A 13,308-nucleotide genomic window follows, 5' to 3' on the forward strand; every position below is an offset into this window, starting at 1 on the left:
TTGTTGAATAATAGATTATTTATCTAGGAAAGGTATCCTGTAGGAGTCTTTAACAAACTAAGCAAGTTTTCACATAGTCTAAGAATATCTTATGGCCATCACTATGTTTCTTACATTTCCAAAAAGCTCCTATATAATGTAGAGGAAATTATGAATTCAGTGGTGTAACAACAGAGAGAGTGAATATATTAAAGTCAGCTGGATAAGGAATCATTTTGTTAAACATCTTTTGGTTTTTCCTTCACTAATGTGATTACAAGGCAATTATTTAAAAATAAAGAAAATAATAGAATTACAATTTGCAGTACCAGACAATTTCAGAATTATAGATTTTTCAAGTGTTTCACCGACATCCCCGGTCAACGTTGTGGTCCACCTTTTCTCATCATGATGGCTGGAGAGCTGGTGTCTACAAATAAACTGAAACTGCAAAGAAGAATCAACACTCAAGACCTAAGGGACAGTGCCTTGGCTGTATGCTAAACAGCCTAAGGAAGAAATTTGGAGTATACTTCCCAGGACACTGGTTTGACATGTGTTTCTAGGAAGAATATTCTAAACTGAGGAGAAAAGGAAGGCTTTCCATTAAAAAAAAAAATTGTAACAAACTTGACAGGAAGGGGCAATTCACCAACCCCAGAACTAGTTTTCCTCTTCTCTGCCACTGAATGAATTCCACATTCTAGATGGACAAGCCGTAAGCCATTAACACTTACTGAGCTCATTTAATCTCATAGACATTTCGAGGTCATCATCCCTATCTTATAAACCGTGTCAAAGAAGAGGGAAGAAAGAGAAGCAATAAATGTCATCTGAGGATGACACCAACCGTGTGGCCTAGGCAAGGAGAGATCTGAACGCAGAGCTCATGTTCCACCTTTCCTTTGCTGCCCAAGAGGGAAAAACGTATGATTCATTTCTTCCCTCCAGGAGCGTTGCACTAGGTCAGGCTTCCCTGAGTCACGTAGCCCAGTTCCTCCTCTCATCCTCTTGAGTCAGGGGTAACAGCTAAGTTCGGAGGTCAGAAGGAAACACTAACGCGTCCCAGCCTCTTGAAACACACCCGCAGAGGCAGAAGTATGAATTTCGAACATCCGGGTTCCAGAGAACATCTAGGCTGCCCATTTCATCCTCCCCTCCTTCTTGATCATCCCTACAAGGGAACGGGAGGCAAGAGGAAAGCCTTACCCCCAGACTTCCCACAACCACAATGGCGGCCGTGCACTCCTCGCCCACAGCGGATTCCTTTGCGGTCGCCCGGTTTCCATGGTAACACGGCCGGTCCGCCAGTACCTGCGCAGGCGTGGCGTGGCGCTCGGGGAAGCGCCGAGCACGTCCCTCCCACCCCCTCGCTTTTGCGACAGTTGCGGCGAAAGTCGCGGCAGTTGAGGCTGGTGTCAGCTGATTTACTGCGGGCGGCGGCGGCGGCGGCGGCGCGGGCAACAGCACTCTGCAGCCTCCCGTGAGGAGCGGGCGGCTGGCCGGCCGAGCGGGACCGGACCGGCGGTCCCCGAGCTTTGCCCACGCACGGACTCGCGTGCCCGACACCCTCCCGAGAAGCGCCCTCGTCTCGCGCTCGTTTCCCCGGGGGGCGCGCCCACAGGCCGGCTGCTGACAGCATCGCTGCGCGAGATGAAGCCGTGACAGACAGGTAAGGGAGCTCTCCAGCCTCCGCGTCCTCCCCGGCGCGGCGCGCGGCGCCCCTGCGCGGTGGAATGCGGGGGTCGGAGGTCGAGGGTCACACACGCCGACCCGACGGGGGCCCGCGCCGGCTGTCAGATCCCCCTGCTGGTGGGAGCTGCGTTCAGAGCTGTTTGCCCTTAGGGTGTGTGTGTGTTGGCGGGCGGGGGGGGGGGGCGGTCAGGCCCATCCCCTGACGCCCGGGTCCGGTGCGCGGGGTCTCGCTCAGGGGATCTTGGCGGGGGGAGAGTGGGGGGGGGGCGGCTTTGAGCTGATGAGTGACGTCGGTGCCCGAAGCCGTGGCCCGTGACGCCGCTCTGCCACCGGGGACCACGTAAACGAGGTGAGGTGATCGGCGGGGGTCGTGAGTGGTTGTTGACAGTGCTTTGGGGGTGCGGTGGGGGGGGGGCGACGTGGTCATTCGGGAGGGCGAGGCGCTGAGTTCTGCCCTTCCCTGTCGCTCCTGCGCTTCCTTTGGCTCCCTGCCTAAGGCCCTGGCCACCTGCTTGGGGGCTCATCCTTGAATTGCCACTTGTCCGTGCCCATCGCCATCCCGTTGTAGCCCCTTCGACTTCGTCTGCAAGTCCACCTGCTCCCTGGTTCGCCCCTGCCACCACCCCCCCCCCCCGGCGTCCCCGAAGCTGTGTTTGGAGCGAGAACTACCCTGCCTTCGGTGCAAACGGGACAGCGTGTGGTTTTTTGATCCACTTGCTGTGTCTCTTTCTCAGGTCCTGTGCAGAATTCACCCGTTCTGACATCCCGAAACGATGGCAACTAGGGTTACATCACAGCGTGTGTTTGACTTTGGATGCTGCTGATTTGAGGGTGTAAGCCCTGGCAGCTAGAGATTTCTTTCCTTGCAACATTTACCACGACATAAAAAGGGCAGACGGTTAACGCTTTCTGATGACTGTTGCTTCAGATTTTGTGGACAAGAGTGCAAGGATCGCCTGTTACGGAAGGCTGAAGTTTTGGTGTTATAAAAATTGTAGTTTACATCTGCTGCTTGTTTGATAAGCAAACTGTGACGACGTGGAGGTGAATGGCGGCTCAAAAAATGAAAATGTGTTGAAAAGTCTTTATTACTATGAGGAATAAAAAAAAAACTGCCTAATTTCATCCAAAATAGTGAATCTTCATTACCTTAAATTGAACACGAACCAGTATAAATAGGTAGGAAAGGCCTCATTGTCCACATCAGTTAGATTATTGTAGAGAAATTCGTTCATTTAAATGTCTTTAAAATTCTCCAGAATCCCTACGTCACAGGAAATCTAGAGCAGACAATTAGGTTTCTTTTCTTATTATCTATACCTTACTTTGCAAAGACTTGGTAGATTAGATGAGTCACAGAGGCACGTTTATACCAGAATACTACATGGGAACTTAAATTTTGAAGTAGTGAGCCTTGGATATAACAGTTTTCCTTTTATCTTGGAAACATAACCTCTATTTTGAAATTGAAGGAAGTGGAGTCGGGTTTCTCCATGTAAGTTTAAACAATGAGAACTTAAAAAGTAGTAAAATGCTTTTAACATTTAACTTTGATGGCTATGTTATAAATGAATCTTTACAGTTTGTTTTAGTCTTCAGGTACAGAGGATTGAGTTAATCTTACTTAGTTTAGTAATTATCATTTGTTTGTTCAAGCCTCCCCTACCCCCATTCATTGCCTTTTGTTTCCAAATCCCATTTGCTCATCAGCTCAGTGACAAGCATTCCATTATGTGTGCTGTGCTCCCCTTTGGTTGTGTTGTTAAACAGGTATTCTGTTTGGTACATACATTTTTAATTCATAGAAATATCATGCTATATATTGCATTGGGGTTTTTTTTGTATTGCATTTTGGAGATCTGCTTGCTTCTAATGTCACAGTATTTCAGAATGGATGTCTACTTTAGTTCATCTACTGTTCATGGCTAGCCATATGATTTTCATTTTCCTAGCATTATAGGCAATATGAAATAAATATACCTTTTAGATGTGTTCAGGAATGATTGTTGAGCATATAATAGTCACACATTTTATTGAAACTGCCAGATTATGTTCCAGAACAAGCTGCAATGGGTCCACCTTTTCGAACACTTGTCCCCACCAGTGCTTGGGGTTGTTTGCTGCCTTAATTCTTACAGACTAACAAATAAAAGATAAAATCTCATCTTAAATTACGTCTTACTAGTACAGACCAATTTGTTTCCACAAAAACATTTTATATTTTGTAGTTTTTCCTTTTACAAAGTTTGCCTCTTCAACCCTTGAGTCATTTTTATTTTATCATTTCAGTCTTAGTCTGTTTTTTGTTGCTGGTAACATATTGCCACAGATTTAATCATTTTTAATGTAAAGTGGCTTATTTTTGGCTCATGGTGTGGGAGGTCCAAGTTTCAGAGGCCACGTAACCTTGCAGGCTTTGAACTGAGGCAGGCAAGGCTTCACACGATCAGGGACAAGGTGGATGTGCGCACGTGCGCGGGAGTGCATGTGTGTGTGCTGTGTATCTTTTGGTTTCTCTTTCTCCTTTTATGGAACTGCTAGTATTCAATTCTGATTACCTTATCTAATCCTAATCACTTCCAAAAGATCTCATCTCTAAATGGTACAGTCAAGTTAAATTTCCACTCCCTTAATACCTCACCATGGGATTAAATGTTAACACAAGTCCTCCTGGTGGCTCACAGTCCAGCCATAGCCAAATCACACCACAGATTTTTCCTGTGGGTTTTAGTAAGTATTTTTGTTTTTGGTTTTAGTATTTCCTAGTGATTATTTTTTATTTTAATCATTTAAATATTTTTTTTTGCCAGTCCTGGGGCTTGAACTCAGGGCCTGAGCACTGTCCCTGGCTTCCTTTTGCTCTAGGCTAGCACTCTACCACTCTAGCCACATTGCCACTTCCAGCTTTTTCTACATATATGGTGCTGAGGAATCGAACTCGGGGCTTCATGTACACGAGGTGAGCACTCTATACCACTACGCCATATTCCCAGCCCCTCGTTATTTATTTTTTAATTGTCCTTAAGTTTAGTTACTTGCTTTTTTTTTTTTTTTGCCAGTCCTAAGGCTTGAACTCTGGACCTGCGTGCTCTCCCTGAGCTTCTCTTACCACTTGACCCACCGCACCATTCTAGCCTTTTCTGAGTAGTTTCTTAGAGGTAAGAGTCTCATGGACTTTCCTTTAAATGATCCTCAGATCTCACCCTCCTGAGTAGCTAGGCCTGAGCCACCCCTGCCTGGCTGTCACTAACATTTTTATCATAGCCTTCTTTGAACAGACATCTTTAATTTTGATACAGTAGATTTTTTTCCCTTATGGTTTGTATTTTGGAGGTTTTGTTTCAGAAGTCTTTCCTTGATTTTATGTCACAAAGTTACTCCTCCTGTGTTATATATTACTGATTTCACAGTTTTTTTTAAACTCATAGGCTTTTCATAATCCAGAGTTTGCTTTTTTTTTGAATTGGTTTTTTATACATCACAAGTTGGTGATCCAATTTCTTTCTTTCTTTTTTTTTTTTTTTTTTTTTTGGCCAGTCCTGGGCCTTGAACTCAGGGCCTGAGCACTGTCCCTGGCTTCTTTTTGCTCAAGGCTAGCACTTGGCCACTTGAGCCACAGCACCACTTCTGGCCGTTTTCTATATATGTGGTGCTAGGGAATCGAACCTAGGGCTTCATTATATACAAGGCAAGCACTCTTTCCACCAGGCCATATTCCCAGCCCGTGTGATCCAATTTCTTTTCTGTATGATGTGCCAATTTTTTTAGCATTATTCTTTCCTTAAGTAGGCGGATCACGGCTCAGGCAAGTGCCTGAGTAGGAAGGGAGCCCTAACTCGGAATTAGCCAGTGGGAGAAACAAAGCTGTTTGCATGACTCAGTAATATCAAGGCAGCCTAGAAGTGCAAGGCCCAAAGTTCCACCCTCATTATCACTTTTTTTTTTTAAAGATGGAACAATAAAATGTTAGGGTCCTACATATAGGACATAGAAAAATTTTGAGGTGTTAAGGGTTGTTGGAAGCTGGGTGTTGGTGGCTCACACCTGTAATCCTACCTACTCCGGAGGCTAAGATCTGAGGATAGTGGTTCAAAGCCAGCCTGGGCAGTCCATGAGACTCTGATCTCCAATTAACCACCAGAAAAACCAGAAGTGGTGCTGTGGCTCAAGTGGTAGAGTGCTAGCCTTGAATTGAAGAGCTCAGGGACAGTGCCTGGGCCCAGAGTTCAAGCCCTACTACTGACCAAAAACAAAACAACAACAGAGTTGTTGGTTTTTTTTTTTTAATAGAAAACTGCTAGCACTTGTAATTTATGACCCTTCATACTTCTTAAAGACAGTTTCCTGGTGTATTATATATATATTTCTCTCTGGATGTTGTTACTGTATGTCAGTGGTAACAGCCTGGTTGAGCTTGGGTTCAATTTTATATATTTGGCTGCCTTTCTTACAGGCTTTTTTTTTGGGGGGGGTGTAATTTTGGGGCTTGAACTCAGGGCCTGAGCACTGTCCCTGGATTCTTTTGCTCAAGCTTAGCACTCTACCACCACTTGAACCACAGCACCACTTCCAGCGTTTTCTGTTTATGTGGTGCTGAGGAATTGAACCCAGGGCTTCATGCATGCTAGGCAAGCATTCTACCGCTACGCCACATTCCCAGCCCCATAGGCTCTTTATTCTAACCATTTCAAATATGAACAAGTAGTACAAACCACTGATAGTGGAGTAAAAGGGTCACATTGATGAGTTTCACTTTATTTGAACAAACAGCTTTTTCATTTATTGATAGGGATTAGTTAGTACAATAGTGATTCTGTCAGCTAACTTGCTTCATAGGTCTTAAGGCATTTTGTGTGTGCGTGTGTGTGTGTATGTGTCACCTAGGGAATAAAAGAAGTAAAACTTGCAGCTGAGAAAAAGTAAATAGTATGTTAATGACTATTTGATTAAGAAGATGTATTAATTGATGATATTATTGTAGAAAATTTATAAAACTCATTGGCAAAATTAGTGCATGTAAAATTAGGACATGATTCACTTGATCAAGGCTTTAATTAATTTTTTGAAGGATACAACTTTATAAATCCAAAGCAAACATACTTTATTAATTTTTTCCTTTTTTCCTTTTTTTCCCCTTTTTTTCCTGCTATGTGCCAGGAATCCTAAGCACTAGGAATATAATACAAAATAAAATAAAAACAATTTTCATTTTCATGGCATTTACATTATAGCAGGAAACACAGATGACAAACACATAAACGTAGTATGTTAAATGATGGCAAGAGCTTGTTTTGTGTAGTGGATTTTGCAGTTTGTCATGATCAGGGAAGGTCTCACCAAGAAGATGGTATTTAACTGGCCATTTAACCTATCTACCCTTTAGGCTGAGATTGGAACAATTGTATTTGAAAGCTAGCTTGAGTAAAAAATTCACCCCTCCTGCCTTGATCAGTAAAGCACTATTTACAGGGCTGCTTACAGTTTTGATGGAAATTTGAGGTAAAAGAAACTAGAAACTATTGGAGCTGCCTATGAGATGGGGGGCAGTCTAGGAGGAAGGTGAAGTTGATTCCATTCAGTGGAATCCGTGTCCTCCAAAAAGTGAGGGCTTGGTAGGCATAGTACTTTTAGCTTAATCAGTAACTGTTGAAATTAGTGAAAGAAAGCAGACATCTTAATGACAACAGCAGAAATTTAAAGAATAATTTATATGCCTCAGAATCTGTGAATCACTTTAAAATTTGTGATTTATTTTTAAACTGACAGTTGTGCAGCTCTTCAAAACCTGTAAGTATGTGCCCAGAGCTGTTTCAGCTATAAGAAATGTGTCATCTCCTCGTACCATCTGCTCATTCCACATGTTCTTTTGAAACCAACTACGAGAACTTCCTTTAACAAAGTAGTCCTAAAGTACCAGGTGCATTGAGATTATGTCTTGTAAGCCAAATAAAGTATGCTATTGTCAGTTGCTTAAGTGCTAACAAAGTTGTATCCCACAGAAGTCTTTTCTTTTTTTGGGGGGGGGGCGCCTCAAGACTTGAATTCAGGGCCTGTAGTCTTCTTGGTAGTTAACTGGAGATAAGAGTCTCAGATACATGTCTGACTGGGTGGCTTTGAGTCATGATCCTTAGGCCTCAGCCTTCTGAGTAGCTAAGATTACAGATGTGAGCCACCTGTTTGTCCCCAGCCACTGCAGCTCTGAAACTCCAGCAGTGGACTGTTGTAAGTGAGCAACTGAGAACTGTTTTAGAATGTAGTGATTTTTGCCAAATTGTCTTCATTACCTGCTACAGTTTTTTTTTCCAAGACTTCAATAAATTTGGGGCAAAAGTACAAACCAAAAGAAATTAATTAGTTCCTTTATGTTGTCATACTGTGAACTTGATTTGGATACTTTTTTATTTGGATAAATGAGGGAGGAATACTCTCAGAGAATTGGAATAGGTCCTCAGAAACATTTCTTCTTTCATTGTTGCTGTAGCAAGAATGTTTAGCTAGTTATGTTTGCAGTCACTGCTTATCATATTCCCCCTTGGTACTTAGGTAGCTAAGGCCTATTCTAGCTCATGTATGCCTATTCTCATGAGGGAGAATTTGAGTTTGTTTTCGTCTGCAGGTTACAAGGAGTAGCTTGGTACATAGAACAAGAAAATGACCATGATTGTAGGATAGAAACATGTTTTGTTTCTGCACTTGACAGGAAAACTAATATGGAGAAAGTAGGATTGATCTGATGCTTGAGTTTTAAAAATATTTAATTTGTATAGCTTTTAGGAATTACCCAAGATACCAGTATTACTTGGGATATTGTGGGGCATGATAATCTTATCTGAGCATCACTTCATGACTTATGCATAGATTCAAAGGAGAAAACAGCTACAGTTACAGTGCAAATGTCTGGTAACCAGGATCCTGACTGAATGAGCAAAGTAGTGTCACCAATGGTAGGACAGTGTCGTCACATTTTATGGTACTGCAATGTGAGTTACATCACCTATGGAATGTTCTTGCCAAGAGTGACTCGAGCCTAATGATGCTTTTAATTCATCTTCCAGCTATATTATAGAAAGAACAGATGCCAGAGAAAAAGTCAAATCCTAAGAACACTATCACAAAAAATAAAAATTTCAGAATATTAGACAACCATTGGCATTGTGTTGTTCTTTTTTTCTTTCTTTCTTTTTTTTTTTTTTTTGCCAGTCCTGGGGTTTGAACTCAGGGCCTGGGCACTGTCCCTGAGCTTCTTTGCCCAAGGCTAGTACTTTACCACTTGAGCCACAGGGCCACTTGCAGCATTTTCTGTTTATGTGATACTGAGGAATGGAATCCAGGGCTTCATGCATACTAGTCAAGCACTCTACCACTAAGCCATATTCCCAGCCCATTGTATTGTTTTCTTAAAAGGTAGTATGAGAAAGAAAATAAAATGATTGTTGTTTTGGAACTAGACTAAAGAGGCATAACAACCATTTTAATCTGTTTGGGCTTCTATAACAAACAGAAATTTATCATTTCATAGTTCTGGAGGCTAAAATTTCAAATCAAGGCTTGCCAGGATTTGTTTCTGGCAAAGCTCTTCCCTTTGCCTGCAAGTGGAAGGGGGAGTATACCTTCTTTGTTATATAAGGACACTAGCTCCAAGTTGGTGGTTTAGGCATGTAATCCCAGACACTCTGGAGGAGATATGGAAGAACTGCATTTTGAGGCCAGCCTAGACAAAAAATTAGCAAAACTTTACCTAAAAAAAAACAAGCTGTGTATAGTGGTATACCTCTGTAATACTAATTGCACGAGAGGAATAGTTAAGAGATTGTAGTCTGAGGCTGGCCCTGGGAAAAAAACTCAGGACTCTATCTGAAAAATAATTAAAACCAAAAAGGGCAGTGGATGTGGCTCATGTGATAGAGTACCTGCCTAAGCAAGTATGAGGCCCTGAGTACAAACCCCAATACTGAACACCAGTCCTGACATATTAGACCCACTAGCTTAGTATCTTCCTCACTCACAGACCCAGTTTCCAAGTACAATCACATTAGGGATTAGCTCAACATATAAATTACAGGAGGACCATTTAGCTCCCACCAAGTAAGTGAGGGCTTAAATAAAACCTGAAAATTTTAATTTATAGGTTTGGAAAAATACCGCAAAAACCATTTTGTAGACAATTGAAGTAATTTGAATTACGATGCTATTGATAATGGTGACAGTGATAATGGTATTATATATGAAACAGAATACTTTTATTTTTTAAGTTTTGCACTTAAAAGTATTTAGACCTGATTTTTATGATTTATGTAGTCTGTCTTCAAAATATTATGTCTGAGTATATTTGTGTTTATGCACACATGCATGTCAATAAGTGTATATGTAGATATATACATTGACAAGGGAAGTATGAAGGGATATTTGATGAAGAACTTCAGACTATTCTTGGAACACTTTATACATTTGAATTGTTTCTTAATAAAAATCTGAGGGGAAGTCAAAAAGGAAAAAATAAATTTTGTCTTCTTTTAATTTGTTTTGTTTTTGTTTTTTGTTGCCAGTCCTGGGGCTTGGACTCAGGGCCTGAGCACTGTCTCTGGCTTCTTTTTGCTCAAGGCTAGTACTCTGCCACTTGAGCCACAGCGCCACTTCTGGCCATTTTCTATATATATGGTGCTGGGGAATCGAACCCAGGGCTTCATGTATATGAGGCGAGCACTTTACCACTAGGCCATATCCCCAGCCCCAATTTTGTCTTCTTTTTAAAAGGCAGAACCAATTTAAAGAAAAACAAAAAGAAAAACAAAAACTTCAAAAATCATACTTAAGGTAGAACATCTTAGAGACAAGGGAAAGTAAAAGATTTTCCTTTGTCCTTTGAATTTTTTAGGGCTTCCTAGGCCTCTGTGTATCTGGGTAGAAGACAAGAGGGAATGTAGAAAGGATAATTGAGAAAGTAGACTACCCAAGAAATAATGAACTGTTATACCACCAACCTTGCCCTTAACCTTGATCCCATCCCATCCTATCTCAATGATTCTTTATTAAACTCTTTTTTTGAAAAGACAAAAAAACAAACCCTGTTAAGTAGTAATAAATAATAATCAGCAATGTCAAACCAGCACTTTACACTCTGTATCTAGTTACTAGGTATAGGGAAAATAGCTAACTACTTTTGTAGGGTATTAGAAAGTTCTGGCATGGAGTAGCAATTAAAAAGATGGTTGACCTCTGGGTTTCAGGGTATGTTTCATCCTTACATAATGTTTGTTTGAGGATAAAAGCTGAAGTACAAGGAACCTTTTATAGTAGAGAAATGGAAGCACCAAGCTAAAGACCACAGGTGTCTACGTTTTTAGGTACCTGAATCTGGAAATAGATATGATAAATTAGTCATTTTTTGTTTGGGAATGACAAGGTTTTAAGTGGTTAAAATGTACTCCTAGAAAAATAGGCTTATTTTCAAATTGCATATGTTGTCTTCATAATAATGATATACAAATTGCTTTAGAAGGAAATGTGATGTCTGACATTATTGTCCCGAAAGTTTCAGGTTTGAAAACACAATGGCAGGAAACAGCCTTGTTCTACCCATTGTTCTTTGGGGTCGAAAAGCACCAACACATTGCATCTCAACAGTGCTTTTAACTGATGATGGGACCACAATTGTAACAGGATGCCATGATGGACAAATATGTCTTTGGGACCTTTCAGTAGAACTATTAGAAGTGAGTATTTGAAATGTTTGCTGTACATCTTAAATATAAGTAGCTATTTAATAGAAAAGTAAATAGTCCTGGAATAATACTTCAGCGCCTATCTTCTGCAAAACATGTTTTAGTTAAAATTGATAGTACACACATTGGCTATCTTATTCATTAGAATTATTGATGTCTGATGGTTTTGGCAATTTTACTTTTAATATCCCAGGTAACATGTAAATATTTCAAAATATTATGACTCATACTGAAAATGTCTCCAAAGAAATATTAAAAACATTTTAAAGTAGTTATACTTTTTAGAGTAAATGTTTTAAGGATAGCAAAACTTTTTATAAAGTATAAGTTTTGCTATACTGATTACTGTGTTTTATATATCAATTGTATTCTTAATGTGTTTTCCCAGAATACTAAAGAGCTAGTGCTCAGGAATATAATAGTGAATACTGGCACTGTCTTCTCTGTGATATTGGTACTGTCATTTCTTCTTGTTTCAATTTCAACATCAGGACTAGATGGTAGGGTGTTTGTGAACATTAAATGGGTCAGAGTTCATTGTCTGCTCTTAGTTTTGAGTGTTGTGAGCAATTGCTTTTTCAGTTCTACTACGTATGAAATATTGACTATTTAACATGATTACAAATTAGAAAGTGTATTTTAACTGGGTGCCAGTGGCTCACATCTGTGCTCTAGGTTACTCAGGAAACTGATATTAGAAAACTGAGGTTTGAAGCTAACTTGAACAGAAAAGTCTGTGAGACTCCATCTCCAAATTAACTAGTAGAATGGTAGACTGAATGTATGGCACAACTGTTAGAGTGTGTGAGCAAACAATCTAAGCAAGAGTATGAACCCTTAAGTTGAAAGCACAGTACTGATGTGTATACACACACAGACAAACAGACACACACACACACACACACACACACACACACACACATACAGTAGATTTTATTTAGTATTTATCCCACTTTTTTTCTTTTGACTTCTAGGTTCATCCTCGAGCTCTGTTGTTTGGTCATACAGCTTCAATCACTTGTTTGTCTAAGGCCTGTTCCTCCAGTGACAAGCAGTATATTGTGAGTGCATCTGCAAGTGGGTAAGTGTTTTCTGGGTCTTATTTTTGGGGGGGGGGTGAGGGTCATTTCTCTTAAAATCTTTGTGACAGTTAAAAATTACATGTTTTTATGTGTTATGATATGAAGCTATTTTCTTTCTGTCCTATGTCTTTGTAAATGGTACCACCAGTAGCGGTAATAAATATGCTACTTTTCTGTAATATATTAACTTTAAAGGAAGATTAATTTTAAATCACTGTCACATATTGAACAATTCCTTTAGAAACTGGATTCAAAGCTAGCTATTACTTTGTTTTATAGGGAGATGTGCCTCTGGGATGTGAATGATGGCCGATGTATTGAATTTACAAAATTAGCTTGCACACATACTGGAATACAGGTTAGTATCTAGTTTTGTAGCTAAGTCAGCATAGTTTATTAGAAAGGCATAATTAAAACATGTTTTAAAGCATTCAATCTGTGTTTTTATGTGAAAAATAGTGTGGAAGGGTGGCTGGATAAGAAAACTAGATTAATAGTAAAAGTATACTTCATAAGGTAGTATAGTTGGTAAGGGAAATAAAACTGGGGAGACTAATGGAGAAGTGTCTTGGTTAAACCAATTACCATGCCACCCCTGTGGTTTGGAGCTACTTTAATTTCTCAGATTGGAGCTTGTGTTAGTCAATTTTCCATTATTATAACAAATACCTGAGATAATAGATTTTGAAGAGAAGACATTTATTTTAGCTCACTGTTTCAGAGGTTCCAGTCTGTAATTAGACAGGCCTGCTGCTTATAGGCTTCTGGCAGAGTGCTGGAAGGCAATGGTGGTGAGCAAGTGGCAGAGTAAGACTGCCTTAGAGCAAGAA

At 40.6% G+C, this 13,308-nt stretch overlaps 1 protein-coding gene across 5 annotated transcripts in view; it reads left to right on the plus strand.

The window, feature by feature from the left end:
• The first annotated feature begins 1,449 nt into the window (after positions 1-1,449).
• Wdr7 (WD repeat domain 7) overlaps positions 1,450-13,308 on the plus strand; it is a 252,259-nt gene continuing 240,400 nt past the window's right edge. Inside the window, exons 1-5 of one of the 5 annotated variants that reach the window (XM_048363805.1) lie at positions 1,452-1,651; positions 8,449-8,618; positions 11,207-11,387; positions 12,371-12,477; positions 12,758-12,836. In XM_048363805.1, coding sequence (XP_048219762.1) covers positions 11,226-11,387; positions 12,371-12,477; positions 12,758-12,836 — 348 coding nt within the window. In that variant the 5' untranslated portion in view covers positions 1,452-1,651; positions 8,449-8,618; positions 11,207-11,225. Of the gene's footprint in view, positions 1,652-8,448; positions 8,619-10,434; positions 10,489-11,206; positions 11,388-12,370; positions 12,478-12,757; positions 12,837-13,308 lie in introns of those variants that run through there. The other 4 variants (XM_048363808.1, XM_048363804.1, XM_048363806.1 and 1 more) reach the window with 4 other exon arrangements.

This window comes from Perognathus longimembris, chromosome 15, assembly GCF_023159225.1.
Source record: "Perognathus longimembris pacificus isolate PPM17 chromosome 15, ASM2315922v1, whole genome shotgun sequence".
NCBI lineage: Eukaryota > Metazoa > Chordata > Mammalia > Rodentia > Heteromyidae > Perognathus > Perognathus longimembris.